General features: G+C 33.8%; 2 protein-coding genes across 3 annotated transcripts; both read left to right on the top strand.

The window, feature by feature from the left end:
* The first annotated feature begins 398 nt into the window (after positions 1 to 398).
* Positions 399 to 10,444, top strand: LOC125681703 (WD repeat-containing protein 38-like). Of its 2 annotated transcripts, none has more exons than XM_048921894.2 (8): positions 399 to 621; positions 4,178 to 4,298; positions 5,879 to 5,995; positions 6,172 to 6,269; positions 6,371 to 6,451; positions 7,277 to 7,408; positions 8,528 to 8,725; positions 10,217 to 10,444. In XM_048921894.2, the coding sequence occupies exons 1-8, from the start codon at positions 556 to 558 to the stop codon at positions 10,307 to 10,309; spliced, it is 906 nt and encodes a 301-aa protein (XP_048777851.1). In that variant the 5' UTR covers positions 399 to 555; the 3' UTR covers positions 10,310 to 10,444. The 2 variants fall into 2 exon arrangements, with proteins under 2 accessions (XP_048777851.1, XP_048777850.1); XM_048921893.2 differs by having other exon boundaries at positions 403 to 621; positions 6,100 to 6,269.
* A 7,923-nt stretch (positions 10,445 to 18,367) lies between these two features.
* Positions 18,368 to 21,562, top strand: LOC125678965 (PR domain zinc finger protein 12-like). Its single transcript, XM_056156658.1, has 5 exons — positions 18,368 to 18,658; positions 18,760 to 18,935; positions 19,992 to 20,182; positions 20,277 to 20,489; positions 20,847 to 21,562. The coding sequence occupies exons 1-5, from the start codon at positions 18,428 to 18,430 to the stop codon at positions 20,969 to 20,971; spliced, it is 936 nt and encodes a 311-aa protein (XP_056012633.1). The 5' UTR covers positions 18,368 to 18,427; the 3' UTR covers positions 20,972 to 21,562.
* Positions 21,563 to 23,823: the final 2,261 nt, after the last annotated feature.

Genomic DNA, 23,823 nt, shown 5'->3' with positions numbered 1-23,823 from the left:
AAAGTAGATCTACCTTTGTAGTTTAATAATACTAAAAAAAAAAAAAAAAAAAATGTAAACATCTGTCGTATGGATACCTTCTAGAATTCCCGTGTGAAAACGTTTAAGATCTTCCTCATTTAGAAAAAAAAAAATTCCTTACTCATTAATCTAGATAAATAGCTGAATTTGCGAACGTGTAATACTGACATAGAAATACTGTTTGAGTTGACTTTTTTTTAAATTTTTAAATAATTCCAATCGATCTGATTTTGCATGTGTTCTTATCCATCAGTGGAAATGAAATATCTTATTTCATGAGGTATATTACTAAAATTCTGACATATTTATGAAACGTTTACCCATATACCAAGGCTCCCTTTTCGACGTTACACATTGAGTCGGGATCGGCATGCTGTAAATAGCACAGCGACAGCGTTTCCAGTGTAAACATGCTAATCACGATGCCTGGCCTGGTTAATCAAATTGAAGTGTAAAATAGCTCTTGAAATGGGTTATATACAGACATGATATGAAATTTGTTGGAGAGAGAAGAAGGATGTTAGTTTGTTAAAGATGTTTAAAGGGCCACGAGATTTAAACCAATTGGACCTGACCAAATTTTCAGGACACAAAGACGAGGTAAGAAAATTCGCGAACGCGCACCTGTCCAACATATGTTAGATTACAAGTTATATTGATTTATGTAATTTATTTACGTGTAGTGTAACATTCTATGGATGACGTTCATTTTTTCATGGTAATGTGACGTTCATCTTCAAAAAATGAATTACAAAGCTGCAGGGATGAATTAATTCCTCAGAAATCAGAGGACAATATTGGTCAAAAAAAAAAAAAAAAAAAAAAAGGAAGGGAGGAAAACACTTCACCCAACTTACCAAAATATTATTTTCTGTCACTTTTGATCAAACCTAGAGTGTTTCAATTTTTCGAAAATTGAGCCAATCAGAGGATTTCCTCAGAAAAGGGGGGAAAATAACCACCACCCACCACTCCGTATAATTAATAAGCTATCTAGAGTTTGCGCGTAGCATACAATATGATACGTAATTTCCACGTAAGCGTATAATTAATAAGCTATCTAGAGTTTGCGCGTAGCATACAATATGAAACGTAATTTCCACGTAAGCGTGTAAATTCTATATAGACAAGGGATTTCAGGGGAAAATAAACATACTTGAAAATAAACAGCAGTTTTAGATTACTCGGTATTTGAGTTTGTAGGAGTTGTCCGTGCCTTATGGTGATGTTTATCAATATATAGGCCCATTTAGCTGGCTCCTGCACTTTAAATTTATAAAACTTTAAAAGCATGCTGTGACTATTGAACTGCTGATTTTTGATAACAGGCATTGTTTATTATTACAACACTTTGATATATAGATACAACTGTCATCGCAAGGACATAATTTAAATACAAACTATTTTTTTTACAAGGGTATTGTTGAACTCGGAGTAGTTTTAGGTGTATACCTTAAGATATGTAAGTGTAAAGTGTTGTCTTAGTGGGAAAATGTATACAGTAATGGAATACAAGGGAAGTATGGTATAATAGTGCACACACTCTCTGTGAAGGAATACACAATGCTTTTAGTAAAAGTTGTTGCCCTTGCCTGATCAATTAAAAACAAAATCTCCCAGGATTCAGCAGTAAATTTTTTTTACACCTGCTTATCACAAGATTTTTTAAAATTTAATAATTTTTTACCAATTTTATCTGGAATTTTGAAGGTTTGTTTGTATTTTCCCTCAATTTCAAGTAAAGATGTCCACCGTTTAGAGTCCATTTGCTGCATCAATTGAATGCAAACTTTATTAGACATTGTCCACTATATTTAGAGTCCATTTGGTGCATAATTACATTGTGTGCTGGGTCTGTCTGTAAGGGGGCCCGGGTTTGAATCTTGGTCTGGCCAATTACATTTTCTCCCTACCTGTTACAATATATTAGATTGTCGTTATCTCACAGAAAAATATTTCAAAATAACAAGATAACATACATTGACCTTATTAACAGAACTGAATCGATCAAACAGTACAATGATTTCATCATACAGTCGTATTAAATATTCAAAAAGTTCAAATTGGTATTGGAACCATTTGACAGACAGGTAATTAGGAAGTCCTGATTTATGTAATAGGAATGAAGAGGAATGCCAAGTCAATCATTAGAAATCAATAATTTGACCAGCTTTGTATCAACAATAACAGTGTTGTTTGCACAGTTCTGGGGACAGATTACAGACTAATTAAGTGTATAATTACATTGTGTGCTGGATCTGTGTGTAACGACACCTATAGCCTTTAATTTATGTACTGGATATAATCCCATCTGATCAAAGATGCAGCTAAAAATATAATGCTGACCCTTTGGTACATGTACCATTCAAGCATAAACTTATCTATTTGTTGTAATAAGCACATCTGTTACAATTCTTTGGTTTGGTTTGAATGTATTTCAGTGTGAGACAATTACAAAGGGATCTGACACAAATTCTAAATACTTAGACCACCCTCTCCTTACAATTCTTTTGTTCAGTACAAACTTGTCTTTCTGCTTACTTGATGTATTTGGTATAAATTATGACAAACTTTAAATGTTGGTGAAGTATTTAGTCATTAAGCTTGTACAGTCATTCTCTGATATCTTATTTTACACTTATAAATCTGTATGGATACAGGTTTTATCTATAAAATGACATTTGGACCTACTTTATATTCCAGTATTTTGAGTTAATTACATTCCACTTAAAATCCCTAACACTTCAAGATTTCATTAAAGTCTATATTAACAGAATTCTCAGGAAGAGAATTGACAGAGGTATAACACAGTAACATTTGCTTGCAGCAGGGATCTGTACAAATATAAGATTACATACAAAGAATTGTGGGTAATAAGTGCTTGACAGTGTACATTTAGGCCATAGTTTAGTCCAGAAAACCTTTAAGTGAATTTTTTCAGATAACAATCATAGCTAAGTGCAGAAATAGTAACGGACAGGGATGAGGTCATCGGACTAAGTTTAATCTACATTACCATGACAGAGAGTGCTTGAAAGTGATTTGTTTTAAATTTAATATCAAATGTTTAAAACGAAATTACAAGGATTTAGAATTTCGCTTTAGCTTAATAATGTGTTTTCAAGAATATGTGTTCTTTGTTTGCCTTCAGGTACAGATGAGGAATAGAATTTAAACAAAAAAACCCAGACATTTATAGTCTAAACATGGTTGTAAATGTTATAATTCATTTTTTCAAGAGAATACATGTTTTGTATGCACTGTACACAATTTAAAAACTCCTGCACCTGTTTATTTTAAAACTCAACAACAATGTGTTTCCACTTCTGATAATGTCAGATATTCACATTTTCCCATATATCTACAACATTTCTGCAATCACTCTTAATGAAGTGTTTTGTATTTTCTAAAATCTGAAATGCATCCTCCACAATCATTATTTTTTTTTTTTTTTTTTTTTTTTTTTTTTTTTTTACATCTTTTAATCTTGAATTTGAATCAATCAACTTTATTAAAAATGTATTGTTTACTGATCTGTAACAGAATTTGAACATTTCTTGGGTATCTTTAATTTTGCTCATATAAACATTTCTTTTTACTTAAGATAAAGCATACTAGTTATCAATTCCATAGACAATACAAATGAACAGTCTGAGACAAAATTACAAACTATAAGGTGGCTCACTACACCCAGAAATTGTTTCTCAAATCAGTACAAATTGATTTAATCATAAAAGATATTATGATATATAATAAGTATATATGCCAAAAAAGCAGAAAATAGGCAAAGAGATAAAAACATGATTTTCAGAAAAAATATTTCAACACATTTAACAAAAGACTCTGGCGGATTTGAACTCGAGATCTGCGGTTCACCAGCCCAATGCTTTAATCAATGAGCTACGATGTTAGACATACAAATCGATCGATACAAATACTTTCACAAAACATTTATCGATAAATCGCCATCTTGTGACAGAGTGTCATAAAGAATATATGCTTTAGTGTAGTGAAGATTTCTTAGAAAAAGCTTTCAATATTTAGTCAAAATGGACAAATTGCAATCTGTAACAAATATACAAAGCCTTAACTTGTTGAGGCAGGGTCTGATACTAAGAGTTGTCCTCCCTTTACACTCTGATGCTTTTTCCTACAGGTGAACTGTGTCGCCTTCTCATCAGATTTTCAGTTCGTGGTAACGGGTAGTGATGACCAACGTGTTCGAGTCTTCAACTCTAAAACGGGGGAGATGGTGTGTAAGCTCAAGGGACATACAGGTAATAAACAAATACATACAGGTAATAAACAAATACATACAGGTAATATACAAATACATACAGGAAATAAACAAATACATACAGGTAATATACAAATACAAAAGGTAATAAACAAATATATACAGGTAATAAACAAATATATACAGGTAATAAACAAATACATACAGGTAATAAACAAATACATACAGGTAATATACAAATACATACAGGTAATATACAAATACAAAAGGTAATAAACAAATATATACAGGTAATATACAAATACATACAGGTAATAAACAAATACATACAGGTAATAAACAAATACATACAGGTAATATACAAATACATACAGGTAATATACAAATACAAAAGGTAATAAACAAATATATACAGGTAATATACAAATACATACAGGTAATAAACAAATACATACAGGTAATATACAAATACATACAGGTAATATACAAATACAAAAGGTAATAAACAAATATATACAGGTAATAAATACATACAGGTAATAAATACATACAGGTAATAAACAAATACATACAGGTAATAAACAAATACATACAGGTAATACACAAATATATACAGGTAATATACAAATACATACAGGTAATAAACAAATATATACAGGTAATAAATAAATACATACAGGTAATAAACAAATACATACAGGTAATAAACAAATATATACAGGTAATACACAAATATATACAGGTAATTTTCAAATACATACAGGTAATAAACAAATACATACAGGTAATAAATAAATACATACAGGTAATAAATACATACAGGTAATAAATACATACAGGTAATAAACAAATACAGGTAATAAATAAATACATACAGGTAATAAATACATACAGGTAATAAACAAATACATACAGGTAATAAATACATACAGGTAATAAACAAATACACACAGGTAATACACAAATACATACAGGTAATATACAGGTAATAAACAAATACATACAGGTAATAAACAAATACATACAGGTAATAAACAAATACATACAGGTAATAAACACATACAGGTAATAAACAAATTTATACAGGTAATAAACACATACAGGAAATAAACAAATACATACAGGTAATATACAAATACAAAAGGTAATAAACAAATATATACAGGTAATAAACAAATATATACAGGTAATAAACAAATACATACAGGTAATAAACAAATACATACAGGTAATAAACAAATACATACAGGTAATAAATAAATACATACAGGTAATAAATACATACAGGTAATAAACAAATACATACAGATAATAAACAAATATATACAGGTAATAAACAAATACATACAGGTAATAAACAAATATATACAGGTAATAAACAAATATATACAGGTAATAAACAAATACACACAGATAATAAACAAATATATACAGGTAATAAACAAATACAGATGGTAAACAAATACATACAGATGGTAAACAAACACAAGTGATAAACAAATCTCGTGTGTATACTCAAGACACATACAGGTAATAAACAAATCTCGTGTGTGAATTATAGAAATGACAGCACCAATATTTGAAATGTTTAAAATTTTTATTTTGCATTACTCTGACCAGGTGCAATAAAAAGTGTGGCAGTCAGCCCAGACAGTAAATATTTTGCCAGTGGATCCTACGACAAAACTATCCGGTTATGGCGGACCAGGGATGCTGAACTAGTGCATGAATTGTTAGGTACTAAATTACATAATTAATTACCTACAAGTCCTACATTCAAATTTAGAAATGTCTGTTACCCCTCTCCCAAGTAAATATATACATGTATGTTGTCAATGTAGGTCACTCTAAGAGTGTGGAGATTGTAGTGTTTTCTTCTGAGGGTGAATATGAGACTGATGTTGTTAATGTAGGTCACTCTAAGAGTGTGGAGATTGTAGTGTTTTCTTCTGAGGGTGAATATCTGGCCTCCGGATCCTGGGACCGCACAGCTATACTCTGGGACAAAGAGGTAATTTGGTTGTTTTCATGTATAGTGTAGTTTTCTTTATATTTTGTAGAGAGTTTGTCTTACATTGTTGTAAATTTGTATGCTCCAATCATTGTGTCTAGAGAGGTGTTCCCGTCAGGATATTTGTTGGACATGAAGGATTGGTGCAGTCGGTGGCATTTTCTCCAGATGGGCGATGGCTGGTTAGTAGGTGTTTTTTTTAATCAAGCTATATACTTACTATATAGGCCTGCCGCTTGTGGTAGCTCAGCGTTCGTTCTGTTACCGGGAGGTCGTGAGTTCGTTCTGTTACCGGGAGGTCGTGAGTTCGTGCCCCGCTCGTGCCATGGCTGCGTCAAACTTAAAAGAAAACATATGTAGTGGTTGATCCTTCGCCAAACGCTCGTTATCTAGAAGTGAGAATCAGGGTCTTTCAGATATAACCTTAAAAACGGAGTTTCTGTGTCGCGACAGGCATTGGCATGTTACAGAACCCTCACTGCTACGGCTGTTCAAGCGCTAAGCATAGGTCTAAAGTGGTACTACATGTAACTGGCGACGTCTCAGTATGAGTGAAAAATTATCGACTGGACGTTAAAAAACATATATACAATTGCTCCTTCGCCAAATCCTTCATTTAGAAGTAAGAATCACGGGTCTTTCGGATATGACCTTAAAAACAGAGGACCCATATCACGACAGGTGTTGGCAAAATAAAGAACCCTCACTGCTAGGGCCCTGAGCACTTAGCATAGGTCTAAATTTACGGTACTTCACTTGCGGCTGGTGACGTTTCAGTATGAGTGAAAAATTCTCTAAAGGACATAAAACAAACATAGTTATTATAGTACTAGATTTAAATGAATGTAATGCGTCTTTTTGAATGGAAGTTCACAAAATTTCTCCAACAAAAAATGGATACTATTTACGAAAATGAAATTCATTCATCTACAGATTCCTATCTCTGTATGACTACTCCCATTTGATGGCTATCACCTTCTCTGACATTATATTTTCTTCTTGCCTAGGCCACTGGGTCCTGGGACTTCACGGTCCGGTTGTGGACACTGAATAGCCCTGACGGCGTGGACAAAGTGACGGTACTGGAGGGACATAAAGGCAATATTCACGCCGTCGTCTTCTCCAAAGACGGAATGCTGGTAAGCCTCACGTTACTGTAATCAGTGTCCGAAATATCAAACAATAACAAACCGGATATTGTAATATGATCAACTAATAACAAACCTGATATTGTAATCATCAAACAATAACAAACCGGATATTGTAATCAGAAATATCAAACAATAACAAACCGGATATTGTAATCAGAAATATCAAATAATAACAAACCGGATATTGTAATCAGAAATATCAAATAATAACAAACCGGATATTGTAATCAGAAATATCAAACAATAACAAACCGGATATTGTAATCAGAAATATCAAATAATAACACACTGGATATTGTAATCAGAAATATCAAATAATAACAAACCGGATATTGTAATCAGAAATATCAAACAATAACACACCGGATATTGTAATCAGAAATATCAAATAATAACAAACTGGATATTGTAATCAGAAATATCAAATAATAACACACCGGATATTGTAATCAGAAATATCAAATAATAACACACCGGATATTGTAATCAGAAATATCAAATAATAACAAACCGGATATTGTAATCAGAAATATCAAATAATAACAAACCGGATATTGTAATTATCAAATAATAACAAACCGGATATTGTAATCAGAAATATCAAATAATAACAAACCGGATATTGTAATCAGAAATATCAAACAACAACAAACCGGATATTGTAATCATCAAATAATAACAAACCGGATATTGTAATCAGAAATATCAAATAATAACAAACCGGATATTGTAATCAGAAATATCAAACAATAACAAACCAGATATTGTAATCAGAAATATCAAACAATAACAAACCGGATATTGTAATCAGTGTCAGAAATATCAAATAATAACAAACCGGATATTGTAATCAGAAATATCAAATAATAACAAAACGGATATTGTAATCAGAAATATCAAATAATAACAAACCGGATATTGTAATCAGAAATATCAAATAATAACAAACCGGATATTGTAATTATCAAATAATAACAAACCGAATATTGTAATCAGTGTCAGAATTATGAAATGATAACAAACCGGATGTTGTGATCATCATTGGCAGAAATTTAAAAGAATAAAATATTTCTGGTTACCTAAGATGATTTAACTGTATTTCTGTAGGCGTCGGGTTCCTGGGATAAGACGGTCCGCCTTTGGAATCCTCGGACTGGTCATGCTCTCCACGTCCTGAAGGGTCATGAAGGCTGGGTCCAAGCTCTCGCTTTCTCCCCGGATGGAATTTACGTGGCTAGTGCTGGTGACGATGAATCTGTCAGGGTGTGGGACGTGGCAGAAGGCACCTGCATTAATGTGCTAGAGGTGAGAGAGGACTCAAAATTACAACCGCTGTTGCAGAGAATGTGCAATAAATTTCACAAAATTACACCGCTGTTTAAATTCTTCATGTGACACTCAAACAAACAGTGATAGGAGGTCCTGTTAGCGATAGTTTACGGTGACTTTCATTATTCGGCGGGGTCATTGACCGTGTGCATCTGGAATAATAGCCAGAAATGGAAAATTGTGCGCCGGTGTATTAGGACCCAAACTGTGCTGGTGCCACAACAACCCATTATTAACGACCTTTGTGTATTGTAGTGTACAGATGGGTTAGGCCCTTTCTCTTTGCATATAATATTACGTAACGGAGATATTCTAAAAAAAAACAAAAAAAACAAACAAATGTTTTCTTCTCTCTTTTTGGTTTATTGACCATAAAAATACATTTCCCCCAAAGGTCATAAATCTTTCCAAAAACTTTCTATTTCAAGTGAATATTGAAGATGAACGTTTTTAGCAGTGTTGCTACTTTTTAATTAAATCTACATACGCTGGTTTTTTTAAAAATTATAATGACGATTTCAGGGTAGGTGTCTTGTGAAGTAAAACTATAATCACGGTAAATCTCTCCTTCTTGTACACACATTTTTATGTAAACGTAAAGCATGTCTTTATTTTTTCTTCAATTATAAGGAAAATTATGATATATCACTGAATCACTCGACAAAGTAAATTTTGTTTTTGGCTGTTTATGGTGGGTAAGTTGTTTTATTGATATCTCTAACGACCGGCATCCATAATCGAGGGCATAAAGTCTACAACAGTGAACATGACTGAATTTTCAACTATGAGATAGACATGTTTAGCACTCAAAACTACTGACGAAGTTCAATGTCACAGTGGGTTAAGGTCATATCTACTGGTCAAAAGTCAAAAGAAAAAAAGAACTCGCAGCCATGGAATTTACAACTGCTGGTCTCGTACTATTTTCACATATGATTTTCTCTGTTTTAAGGTTTATTTTGATCCTCACTATACGTACCTGGATATTATTTTATTTCATCATGCAAATTTATCAACAGAAACTCACATGTGTATGTTTATATTATCATTTCAATTGTGCGCATGCGTGTGTAGATCACAGGTTACCGACGTTTTGAATATCTACAATAATAATTTTAAAAAATTATCTTCCTGTAGGCTTACACAAACTATTCACAAATAGTTTGTTTACAGGTAGACATTTTTTTTTTATTACATGTATTTAACACGTCGAGAACCTGTGGTATAGATGTTTGTATAAATGTTTAATAGTGATATGGAAACAAAAACTTTCAAGTATTTTTTGTCATTATATTAATATATACGTAATTGTCTTCAAACTTTTCTGAAAAATACATATACATTGTATCTCTGCGAAAACGCATTTGAAGAATGGAGCTTTTTTTCCCTAGAAATAATATGCTAAATAGAACAATATCGCCCCACTTTAACGCTCTCAAATTGTTTATTATTCCTATTTACTTGCAGGGAAGGACAGACGTTGCGCAACACTGTGCTTTTACACCAGGTGGCGCCCTCATTGCATCCGGAGCATGGGGGACAACCCTGACTCTCACGTGAACATTTGATAGTTTATTTGACTTAATGAGGACACTCCGATCGTTACACAGATTCTAGTTGTTTTATGTATCATTTATATTGTCAAAGTATTAGAATATGCATTTTTTGATTAAAAATGTGAAAGTTGTTATCAAAGCAAATGACTTGATTGGTCGGGTAACTTTTTGATTGGTCAGGTTGGTCGAGTAACTTTTGATTGATTGAATCTACTAATATCAATTAAAAGAAAATACAACTCCAAAATTCGAAAACAGAAGCACACAATTGTAGTCAACCGAATAGTTTCACAGTCATTTGAGCAAAAGAGTCACGTGACTCAAAACAGCTCGACAGTTTGTTAAAATGTTTTAATGAGACTGTGATTAAAGAACCCATAAAATCGATATTAGTAAGTACAAGAAGCATCGTTTTATTGATTAATTATGATTTTAACATTAAATTCGGCTAACAAGTATTTAAAATCGGTCCGAGAATGCCGCCTCCAACTGGAGTTAACACACCGCGGACCTAGGCTAGTCTACACGCGTTGCAGAAATTATCATTCTCTGTATATATATTGAAACACGGATATTTCAAACATGAGAGGAACTACAGACATATTGTGTATTTCCCAGAGGGTTGACTGTGTTCTTTCCATATAACCATACCTCCCAGGGCCTTGTCTCTTCGGTAGGTATTTAACGTTAGGGAGGATTAGGATGAGGAGGATCCCGGGGAGAACCTATTTAGATTTAGCATCTTGGTAATATCATTTATTTTTGTGATGCATTAATTTGACGAGACCATATGAAGTATAACTTAATTTAATTTCATGTGTTTTAATTTGCATGAATTTTGTAGATATAACAAACTGGCTCAGATCACATTGATATATTTTAATTTGGTAGAGTTTTAGTTCAAACATTTAGCACTAAATTGCCCAAGTATTGAAAAGTTCTGCAACTCGTTTAAAAACGTCCAAAAATACTTCGCCATTCTACTGATCGCCGTTGCATTCGCTGCTCCAATGACACGGGTCGCCGTCACCAATCACCCCCCCCCCCCTCTGCAAATTCATTGGGCTCCGATAGCTGTCGCCCTTTCCCTCCTGCATCAACGCCCTTGTGCCTACTTCTTCTTGTATTTGGGATGAGAGCCCTCGATCGACAGCACGTTAAATCGCGTTTGAGAACTCGTACTGTAGGTGGCTGTGCTGTAGACAGTGATTTTTCTACTTTTTCCATAAGGGGCCTGCATGGGCCTTTACGATTGGGGATAATTATCAGCATTTGTTTTCAAATTGGGAAAATTCAATACCATTGTATTTAACCTTAATTCATGTGTAAACTATAATATATAAATAATTCTATTTCTACATAAATTGTAACTTTCAGTTATTTCCTAATTTTCCTATGGTAGGTCTTTGTTTTTAAAAGTGACAAACGCTCATTAAAGTATCCCGTACGTGGGAAAAAACTGAATTTAACAAAAACATCACAAATTGGGGGGGGGGGGGGGGGGGGCTACTTCAATTTAGAAAACTTGATAGTTTTTGAGAGGGGAAGGGACCTGTATTCGGACCTGAATTGGGTGTACCAAAATCAGCAAAAAGCCCTCAAATCCACGCGCAATCTATAATTTTAATTAGATTGATCCATGTGTTTCCCATGTTCATATAATTGTATTCAACCTGTTAGCGTCTCCAGGAAGTCGTCTTACAAATATACAATATATAGTTACTTTGTAAGAATTATCTATTTCTAAAAAAAATTCAGAAATTTTCCTGATCAGGGATACAAACAAAAAGTGAGGGGAATTGGGAATAATCGCGCACAAAAAAAAAAATCTTTTAATTGTTGACTAATTTTAAGCTCATGTCGATTGTTTAATTACCGTTATGATACCTGTGCTGAAAAAACTTCAAAATCACTTGACTGCAGTGTGTAAATACCGGCAATAACTAGAAACTCTTCTATCAGTGGCGGATCCATAGGGGGGGGGGGGGTGTCGGACCCCCCTCGTCAGAAAATTTTGTTAAAAAGGATAAAAGTAACGCATTTTGAGGAGTGGACCCTCCTTTGAAATCCCCTCCACCCCCTTTCAAAAATCCCTGGATCCGCCCCTTCCTATTCATCGACGAGGCATTCAACCATATTATGAATTGACACTATTTACATTATGGGATGAATCTTTACAATACCAATTTCATTCTTTTTAACACAAAATCTGTCTAATTTGTGAAAACCATTCTCATCCAAACCGCATCACAGAATAATCCCAGCCGTATCTAGTCGGGTAAACGTTGTCATCCAAATATGTTCCGTTTGTTTAGCGTGTCGCCGATTGAAACAGTTATTTTACACTAATTTTGCAGATTAATGCCAGGGTTACTAAATTACTAATTAATCAAAGATAAAAACTGCAAATTCAGTTGCAAAATGGCACATTTTATGTCTATTCTTTCACTTAAATCATCGCTGAGTCGATGTTTTTCGTTTCTTTAATCTTTGGTGTTCGATGGGAAAAACAAACCCGTTATTTACAGATCTGAATCCTCAAAAATCCGTACCTCTGTCTCATCGTTGATCCTTTATTTATTGCGTTTTGTTAACAAGTGCAGAAACCAACAAACAATGTTGTATTTCATTAAAATATTCAGTATAAACAACCATACTTTCAAAGAATTTCGCCATGTTCACATTATACAAACACGTCACAACAGGCGCGAATATACACGGCAGTGTCCTATGTTCTCATGTGTATAAAACATAGAATACATTGAAAAAACAGAAGAAATAATATTCTTCAGCCATTTGTTTTAATTATTATTTGCATTTCTTATTTATTATGCAATGATACATGCAGATCTGCTTATCTTGTTTATATTTTCCATTGTAAACTTTGGAACCCCCCCCCCCCCCCCCCCACACACACACACACACAAGTGGGCGTCATATTCATTTGCTTAATCATTCCAGACAGTGTTTTAATTATTTCGTGACTTCTTTCAGAAATTTATAAATGTACAATACTTGGTCATAAGTAAATTCCCAAAGAAAATTTCCACTAGATATTTCATACAAAACTGCATATTTTCAAATTCTTCCCTTGGAGCCAATTTTTCTCTCTCTTTGGATGAAATCAACACCATTTTGTTTAGTAATATCAAAAGTAACTATCATAATTTAGAAGAAAAAATGTTACGATGAAATATTGCAGAGAGATAACATTTTTATTCACAATGTTGATTTTTTAAATTCCAAAATTACACATAATTATGCATTGAGTACGTACTCTCAAATCAAACTTCGTATTAAAATTGTCATATCTTTACAATGTATTAAAATGTAATTATTATTCGGTGATACTGTGAATACTTCTGAGATCAGTGCTTTTTATTTCATTAAAATTGATCAAGAAATGAGTTCAGGAAAATAGTTTGAAAATATATGATTTTGTATGAAATATAGGATGTATAGTGGGAATTTTCTTTGGAAACATACTTGTGGTAAAGTACTGTATATAACATCGAAGATATATCTGAAAATCGCATGCTGAGCGAGGGGGGAGAGAGAGAGAGAGGGATTTTACAGAAATTGCAGACGAATTCCATTACATGCATTATAATACAGTGCTTTGTCAAATATTAAAAAGGTGTATCTACACAAAAGATACTACACAAGACCTAATATTATTAAATGTCATGAAATCATGTCAACCAGTAAGGTTTTTAATAAAAACACTTAAAACTTTGTATGTTTATCTCAAAAATCTATGAGTTAGTCTGTCCTCCATAGCATATATTGTAAATAGTTTTTGATTACAGGTATATTGTGTATACCTGTATACTCTGACCTTATTCGTACTTAAATGTATGTTTATCCAATTTACCTCGTGTACCATATACAACTGATGTGGTTTGAGCGAATAAATGAACTTGAACTTGGAAAGGAATCCTGAACATCGATAAATGTTATTGATCAATTGATAAATAAAGTACTCGTCCATGTAATATACATGTACATGTATATGTACAAAAGTAGTCATTTTTAATAAAAGCGGACACCTAATTAAAGAAACTTTTGTGTTCGGTAACATATGTAATGAATGTACTAACAAATATAAATATCTAGGAGTAATATTATCCTCCTGTGGTTCATTCAAGGAAGCAAAATCTGATCTATACAATAAAGCTCTCAAGGCCTCATTCAAACTTTATAAAGACATCAAATCTATCGATCCACCAATTAAAACATTTTTGCATCTTTTTTGACCATATGGTAAAACCCATCGCCTTGTATGGCTGCGAGATATGGGGAACACTTTCAACACGCATGCTGGAAAAAGACAGAGATTTATATGATATCTTTAAAAATTGGGAGGTAGAAAACCTGAGTATTAAGTTTTGTAAACATCTACTGGGTGCCGGTAAAAGAAGTACTAATATTGCAATAATCTCTGAATTGGGTAGATATCCTATGTTCTGCTCTATAATCCAAAGTATTTTACTATATTGGCATAGACTTGAGAATTGCCCAGAATCATCCCTGTTATACAGTGCTTATACAGAGAATATCAATCTGAATTCATATAATATAAATTGTTGGTACAAAAACATTAATTATTTTAAGGAAAAAAGGGGCATTTTGGTACCCAATTGTAAAAATCTCAAATTCTCATTTTCAAAAAACAAATGAAGAATCAGGTACGGAAACAATTTTTACTTTACTGGTCAAAACGACGTGAAGAGGGTCAGAAATCAGGAAAACTCGCAACATATTTTTCGTATAAAGAAAACTTTACTATGGAAAGTTATATATTTTTAGAATCCCTAGAATTAAGAAAAACTCTATGTAGATTTCGAATTAGTGCACATGACCTTCGAATTGAAAGAGAAAGATATGAATTTACAAAAACCAATTCTGGCCAGAAGATCTCTTTAGAAAGAAACAAAAGAATATGTGAATTATGTAACCTTAATTGTGTTGAAGATGAATTTTATTTCCTTACTGATTGTCCATTCTATGTTGAAGAGAGAAATATGTTTTTTAATGGTATATACAAGCTCAACAAAAAATTTATCTATCTAACAAATAAGGACAAATTTACTTGGTTGATGATTAATGAAGACAAACCAGTAATTGTCAAATTGAGTGAATATTTAGTGCAAATTTTTAGAAAAAGAAGTGATGCTTTAAAACTGCAAAAATCATTATAGTTTATTATTCATATATTGGTATAATACTGATACTGTTCATTTACTTGTATATATACATGATTAGCAATTCATATATGTATGTACTTGTTTCCCAAACATGCTGCATCCACATGCAGTTTGCAGTCTACGTAACCTGTAGTTAATGTTGTAAACTTTCTTTCTTTTTGAATTTCCTTCTTTATAAACTGTCTTACTGTTATGCCCTCTGGGCCCAAAATTGGAATAAACTTATCTTATCTTATCTATACTATGCAATTTCATTACGATTTTCTCATGCAGGGCGAGATCAAAGTATTCCCTTAGATTCTCTGGAATATTTCAATGACTATTTATATAAATTTGCATGCGATCTCTCTACCTATAAATATTTCAAAGTAATAAAAAAAATTCATGTACTATATATACTTATACCGGTATGCATTTTGAACAAGATCCAACGACTATACACAATATATAGGCGTTATTTTTGCTAAGAAAAACCAGGGGGTGAAAAAAAAAAACCCAACGCTATGCAATATTTCTGACACGCGCAATTAATTTGCCCTGATAAAAGTTGCTGTAATTAAACAACAAATTATCAAGATAAAAATTGAAAGCGTGAAAATACAGATAACCACGATAAGGCCCCCGTCGTTATGGCATATTCTGTCTTCCCCGCCATAAAATGACCTCACTACGGACAGATTTCGTAACATCACCGTGTTGTATACATCTGTAGCATTTGTTCTTTTTTTTGTGTCTGTCAGACTGGGAAGAAAATTAATTTGCTTTTATTGGTTACACTATCTTTCGATTGCGGAACATGATATATAGGGGCACTTTGTGTTTCTCTTCCTGAAATTCTCCTTCTTTGATAACCATTGTGAGAAGTTCGATCGTATCAGTATTCATGCGATTTTTGCTGGTTATTTGGCGCATATGGAGACTCGATAATCCCGCATGATGGGAGATTTAGGGAACTTTACTTCAGGGATTTCGCGACGAGCTTTTTGATGTTCATGTTTTTTGGAGATGGTTAATTTGAAAACGTAGCATCACTAATATATGTAGTGTGATAATGATTTTAACCCCCAAAAAAATCCAGACTTGAAATAAAACAACCATTTATTTGGGACTAATTAATAAACGGCAATGGTTTTATTTTGGATAATACGCCCGCATCTTCGACGAAACTAAACGACCCGCATAACTTCTGTAAAATCTCTAAAACACGCTATATTTGGTCTTGGGAAGCCGTAATTCTATATTTTTTGTAAACAGTGTGTAATTAAAGATTTTTTTTCTCTAGAGAAATAGGAATCCTCCTTTCGACAAAGAGACATAAATGTGCCATATTGGCTTGTTTTATTTTCATCTTATTCCTGCTTTCTCTTTCTGACGTATCGAGATCTCCGTTTTATTATACATCTATCTCTTAAATCAAACCAATGCTCATTACATCCTCTGGTACACTATGTAACTCTTTCTGTATGTTTACTGTTACTGATATCGTTTTTTAAAACTCACTAATACTGCGAGCGTGTCTCGGATTTCTTAGGAATATTTCCTACATTATCGTTTCCTGTTTCTGTCTAAACAGGCAGTAACAAATGGATTTCTACTTACAAGTTTTTAAAATAGATTCGAAAATTGTTATTAGTTTTATTAATATTTTCATAAATTGTGCAGAAAGTATATATGTATTTTTTTTATATGTAAAAAGACACCTCTCTCTCTCTCTCTCTCTCTCTCTCTCTCTCTCTCTCGTGATGGTAATCGAAAGAAATTATCAATTTTCTATAAGCGAAAATATGACAACAATAAACAAGACGTTACAAACACACACTTGACAGAGAACACGTACATTGTATTTTCATGAATGTTTTGATCTTTGGGAATAATAAGCAAATGTACTGATAATGCCATGATTTCAAGAATATATCAAATTTTACTGTCGATTCTATCCGTATATGGCCTCAAGACCATAAACTAAGAATATACATTTAAGTCAAAATTTTGTTCACTTAAGATTTATCTGCATATAGCGCAGATATATAACAAAAAATGCAGGTTTATAAAAAATTCAAATGCAAACATGAACTAAAAATTTTATTTCTTTACGAAAATTATTTCAAAAGTTAGCTGGATCTGAAATTTAGACTTAAGTCTATTCTTGAGGCATGACCTCGTGACCTTGGGCTAACGTTTTTCAGTAGAATCTTTTTAATTATCATTTGATCACCATATACGGGTGCCAGACAAAATTTCACATTCTCACAAATATTAAAAGAAACCAGTTTATTATTCGAAACAGAGGCGTGTTTCTCTCATTCATTATCATACATTATCACACGAGAGCGGCCAATAAAAATTAAAAGCGCAAACTAATTGTGTTTATTTTCAATGTTTTCACAAATTTAAACTCGACAGGAAATTTTTTAGTTTTCTCTGCTATTCCGTGAAAAACAAATTAAAATGACGGGAGGTTTGTTTTCTGAGGATGACTTGAAGTCATATTTATATGGAAAATCCGAGAGGGACACTGACGTAGTAAAGACACCCTTTCTTCCTCCGTTGGGTAAGTGGGTTTTTTTCCAGTAGTCTTTAAATTGTCAATATAAAAGAAGAAATAAAAAAAAAAACCAGTTAGATTTAAAATCCTTATGAGAATAAAAGGTTCACTCTGTTATAAAATTGATTAACGTATACCGAACACAGAAAACAGTAAATAAACAATAGATTGAAGAGTTAGATTTCGCTATTGCATGAAAACTTGGTTTATTCTTCTTCAGACTGAGGGACAGTAAAAAAAAAAGTTCAACATTTCTAGCGTAAATACATGTATTAGATGAATTAATGAAAAAGGAATTTATCCTGCAATTTTCAACCTAATGTGGATTTTTATATATAATTTAGCAAATCAATAACTCACAAACAGTTTCATGAGTCAACTATCTACTAAATATCCGACACCTCAAATAATACTGTCAAATACACTGATTATATTATCATTAGTACCCCGACAAGTGTGCATCAAGCGGTCCACAATCCCAGGGGCAAGATTTGGCGTGTTTTCCCGAAATTGGATCCGCCGAGGAACAGAAATGGGTCCGTATGCTGGAAGGCTGTGTGGAAAAATAGACAACGGGGTCCACAATAAAAACACCTGGGAGGTGAGTTCAGCGCCCCCCTCCCTATCCATCATAAAAGTCGGTGTGTTTGCTTCTTTTTTTAAAATAACATTGTCAAAACTCAACAAATTTTGATGTTCAAGGTTTTTGACGAAAGGGGAGAGGTTGTGTTTTACGTGGACGGGGGTTCGGACTCGCATCCATCCAGCTGGTTAACCTGTGTTCAGTGTGCAAGAAACGACCGTGAACAGAACCTTGAACTTGTACAGATAGATCGACACATCTTCTACAGAGCCATGAAGGTACAAGATGATCTAAGGTACAAGATGATTTAAGGTACAATGATTTATAATAGGAAACCTGTGATTTTACTTTCGCGAGTTGATAAAAGTGTAAAGTAAGGACTATTTTTAACTATTTGACGGAAGTTGCAAGGATAGGAGTACACTATTAGGACAAATCCCGTCCTTACAGCTAGCGTCTCCATGAACGTGACCCACAGAACGTGAAATATACAAGATTACAGTTAGTGTCTCCATGAACGTGACCCACAGAACGTGAAATATAAAAGATTACAGCTACAGTGTAGCGTCTCCATGAACGTGACCCACAGAACGTGAAATATACAAGATTATAGTTAGTGTCTCCATGAACGTGACACACAGAACGTGAAATATACAAGACTTTAGTTTAGTGGGGACATGTGGTGTGGGGATATGTCCTCACTGATATTCTCTCACAAAACCATTTTCCGACAATTCGAAAGAGTGTATTAGATAAACGTTTATAGGTGCCCCTGCAGTATAGCTGTAATAGTAATCCTAATAGTAATCGCGTTTTCGTGTATGTTGCAGGACAACCACTGAGGTCAAGAAATGTTGTTTTAAATATAAGACAATCCCAAACGTTTTGTAACACGTAGCATCAAAATAACTCAATCTTTCATTTGAAACAAATTTCCGTAGGTTCCTTATGGGTCATATACTTAAATTTTAGCTGTTTTCGTGAATTTTACCGTCAACATCACATCGTTTGCAAATCCCCCAGTATTATCAACATTTGGAAACTGTGTTTCTACTACGACCTACTATAATAATAAAAATGATAATAGATATTTATTGAAACCAATTTGGGACCCTTGAGCGCATACAATAAAGAGCAACATACAAAAGAAGAAAGTCAAAATGATAGCAGTAACATGTTCACATAAAAACAAAAATAAAAATAAACTGACTACAGAAGATCATAGCAGATTATATACATCGTACAGTGCGTTTAACATTTTTAAAGCAGGGAAACCACCAATTTTTTCATGCTTCTTCAGTGTATGATAATTAACTGGATGTATAGTATAACAGGTTTCTTTTCCCGTTAGTATAATCAATGTAAAACCTCTTCCTAAAATTACATCATTTAATGTAGGCATTTTCAGATATACTTGTCTTTTTCAGGATATCGCCCCTTGTGAGGAACTTTTGGTCTGGTACGGCCATTCGAGCATTTATCACATGGGTCTTCCCATGACGTCACAACCCACAAGAAGTATCAGCAAAAATTCTAAATGTGGTACATATATAATGCATTATGTTCTCTGATTATTACGAATTCTTTGTACAGTTGATTGATTTCTTAGTTATGAAATGTTCAATGTTCAATATAGGCAAAGGTGATCAACACCCAGAACAAACTTCGACCTTGATTGAGGACGCGGATAAACTGAAATGTGTCTTATGTAGGCGTGGCTTCAACTCCCGAAGTAATCTCCGCTCGCACATGCGCATTCACACAATGGAGAAACCATTTACCTGCAAGTTCTGCAACAAATGCTTCAGCCAATCGTCAACTTTACGAAATCACGTGAGATTGCATACAGGTACTACACAGCTTTGTTCTGTTAATGTTTAGTCTGTTTGTGTAACTACCGAACCGTAGTTCTCTGGGTGGGTAAGAGAGCTACAGATCAATCCGGATTTCCCCCCAGAAAACTACTGTCTTCGACTTTTCATTGTACCAGATTACATTGATGTAGCTACAGTATTAAGGGGACTCGTGTTAAAATGCTACCCAGATACATATATACCCCTAGATTGTTGGTACATGCTGACGTACCTCGATAAATAGTGACCATTAAAAAGTTTTATTGGTATTCTTGTAACTATCTGCTGTCCTTCCATCTATACTATCAATTTGCAGACTGGCCAAAACGTTCAGTAACTTGGTTATTTTGTAGGTGAGAAGCCGTATAAATGTTATATATGCAGAAGTAGCTACTCACAGCTGGCGGGACTGAGGGCTCACCAGCGCAGTGCCCGACATAACCCCTCCTCATCTCACATGGACAATACCGTCAACTGATGGAATGAAAGCGGTTGTAATATTTTGTTATATGTGATGGTTACTCAAGTTTTTGGTAACGAGACTTTGTATACATGTATTGTTTATCAATTTCATTTCAACGAAGAATGCATGGCTGCTGTTACAAGATTAAAATTTTCTGCCAAATACCTTGAGAATGTTAATTCCTCCTACAGTGTTTGATTGTTGTGCTAGTTGTACAAAGTTCGACTTTCTTGGGGATCCGGGTTAGAATAGGGCACCAGCTTTAAAGGGACTGATTCACGATTTTCCTCCAAATTTTATTTTTCACTTTAAATGATCAAAATCTACAGTCTAATATGTTTAGAAGGTTTCACCAAAAAAAATCAAGGTTATTCATCGTGACAGAAGCCCATTTTAGAGAGTTTATTATTTGTTTTGAAAATAAAGATTGAGGTGTGTTATTGTTTACGGGTTTTCAAAATAAATGGATATTGATCCAAGTTTATTATGTATATCACATCTTAAGTATACTTCAGGTAAAATGTGTCATTTAAAAATTAAAATTTGTGATTGTACAAAATAAAGATGCTTTAAATTACAAAATTAACGTTTCACTGGTTTGTTTGTTTACATAAAAAGACTCGTGTCTTTGTTTACATAACACAGAATCGAAGCTAAAATATTGGTCTTATCCTTCCATTCAGACGGTTCAAATTTTGGTTGTCAACATTAAATGAGCTATATTTTTAATTTCTAACATTAAAAATGAAAAACAGTTCTTTCGAAAAACGTGAACCAGTCCCTTTAAGGCAAGTTTCACAGCTATGTCCTGTGCATGAAGCTCAGAGGGCCGTAGCAGTAAGGGTTCGTTATTTCGTGTAACCCCGGGTTAGAATAGGTCCTTAATGTATTCCATGCTTGTAGTAAGAGGCGACTTAATGGGGCGGTCCTTCGGATGAGACCGCAAAAACCGAGGCCCTGTGTCAAGCAGGTATGACACATAAAGATCCCTCCCTACCCAAAGGCCGTAAAAGCTGAGCATAGGTCTAAATTTTGCAGCCCTTCACTGGCAGTGGTGACGTCTTCATATAAGTGGAAAATTCTCGAGAGGGACGTTAAGCAACAACCAACCAACCAACCAAGATATTAGGTCCGATTTCAATGAAAATTTGCTCACTTAAAATCGTACTTCATATAAAATCTGACCAATATGACAGCTTTTCCTGTGATCAAAACAATCTGTTCAATATATTTCAATCTGCTTATCAGCATGATTTCCCCAAGACGGCTTAATGAAGACCAGATAGAAATGCGTAGGTCGATATATAAATTATCGACTTTATTTATGAACAATATGACAGCTGTCAAATCCACATACTGCTCATCCTTGTTTCTGTCCGAATTCTATGAGAATGATTCACCAATATATTTAGACCCAACCGGTACAGCTACAGTCCTGACACAGACTTCTTTATTCTCACAATTCACTGGAAGCATTCACTGCTGAAGGCAGCTTAACATCCAGATCCAATCAAGTCTAGTCTCATAATTATCTTATGTGTACATCATTCAGCTTTCCATAGAATATCTGGAATCTAAGCTATATGTCTATCTAAGCCGAAACATATCACGAGTATTCTAATTTTCTAAGATTGTCTGGCAAATGTGATAAAATATGCATTTCATGTTTAAGAAATATGAATTCATGGTTTCGCAATAATACACTTTTCAATGCTTCGTGAAAGTTATGTCCCTTGTCCGCCAAGTAGTATTTCCCTACGTTGGCATTTATGATTTTCTGACATTTGATATATTTCCACAAATTGCAGTCAACACACAATAATGCCCCAGGGTGGGGCAATCCCTAAACTTGTATGAAAACTTATAATAATTTGCTATAAGTCAGTAGTAACCTCTTATATTTGGTAAAACAAGGACAACTTGATTTTTCACCTTTGGCTGTCCCCTCTAAGAGACGTAACTCACGGCGAAGTGTTGACACGTGTATACTTGAGGCAGTGATGCTAGCATCACTAAATGCTAGCATCACTAAAAATGCCATCAGTAACTGATATCACTCTTACAACACTATCACCTCATCTCTCACCTATAGTACTTACAACACTAACATCTGATCTCTCACCTATAGTACTTACAACACTATCACCTGATCTCTCACCTATAGTACTTACAACACTAACATCTGATCTCTCACCTATAGTACTTACAACACTAACATCTGATCTCTCACCTATAGTACTTACAACACTATCACCTGATGTCTTACCTATAGTACTTACAACACTAACACCTGATCTCTCACCTATAGTACTTACAACACTAACATCTGATCTCTCACCTATAGTACTTACAACACTATCACCTGATCTCTCACCTATAGTACTTACAACACTATCACCTGATCTCTCACCTATAGTACTTACAACACTAACATCTGATCTCTCACCTATAGTACTTACAACACTAACATCTGATCTCTCACCTATAGTACTTACAACACTATCACCAGAAATTAACCTGATCTCTCACCTATAGTACTTACAACACTATCACCAGAAATTAACCTGATCTCTCACCTATAGTACTTACAACACTATCACCTGATCTCTCACCTATAGTACTTACAACACTATCACCTGATCTCTCATCTATAGTACTTACAACACTATCACCAGAAATTAACCTGATCCCTCACCTATAGTACTTACAACACTATCACCCGATCTCTCACCTATAGTACTTACAACACTATCACCTGATCTCTCACCTATAGTACTTACAACACTATCACCTGATCTCTCACCTATAGTACTTACAACACTATCACCAGAAATTAACCTGATCTCTCACCTATAGTACTTACAACA

Source organism: Ostrea edulis, chromosome 2, assembly GCF_947568905.1.
Source record: "Ostrea edulis chromosome 2, xbOstEdul1.1, whole genome shotgun sequence".
Classification (NCBI taxonomy): Eukaryota; Metazoa; Mollusca; class Bivalvia; order Ostreida; family Ostreidae; genus Ostrea; species Ostrea edulis.
This window is presented reverse-complemented; position numbering and strand designations above follow the sequence as displayed.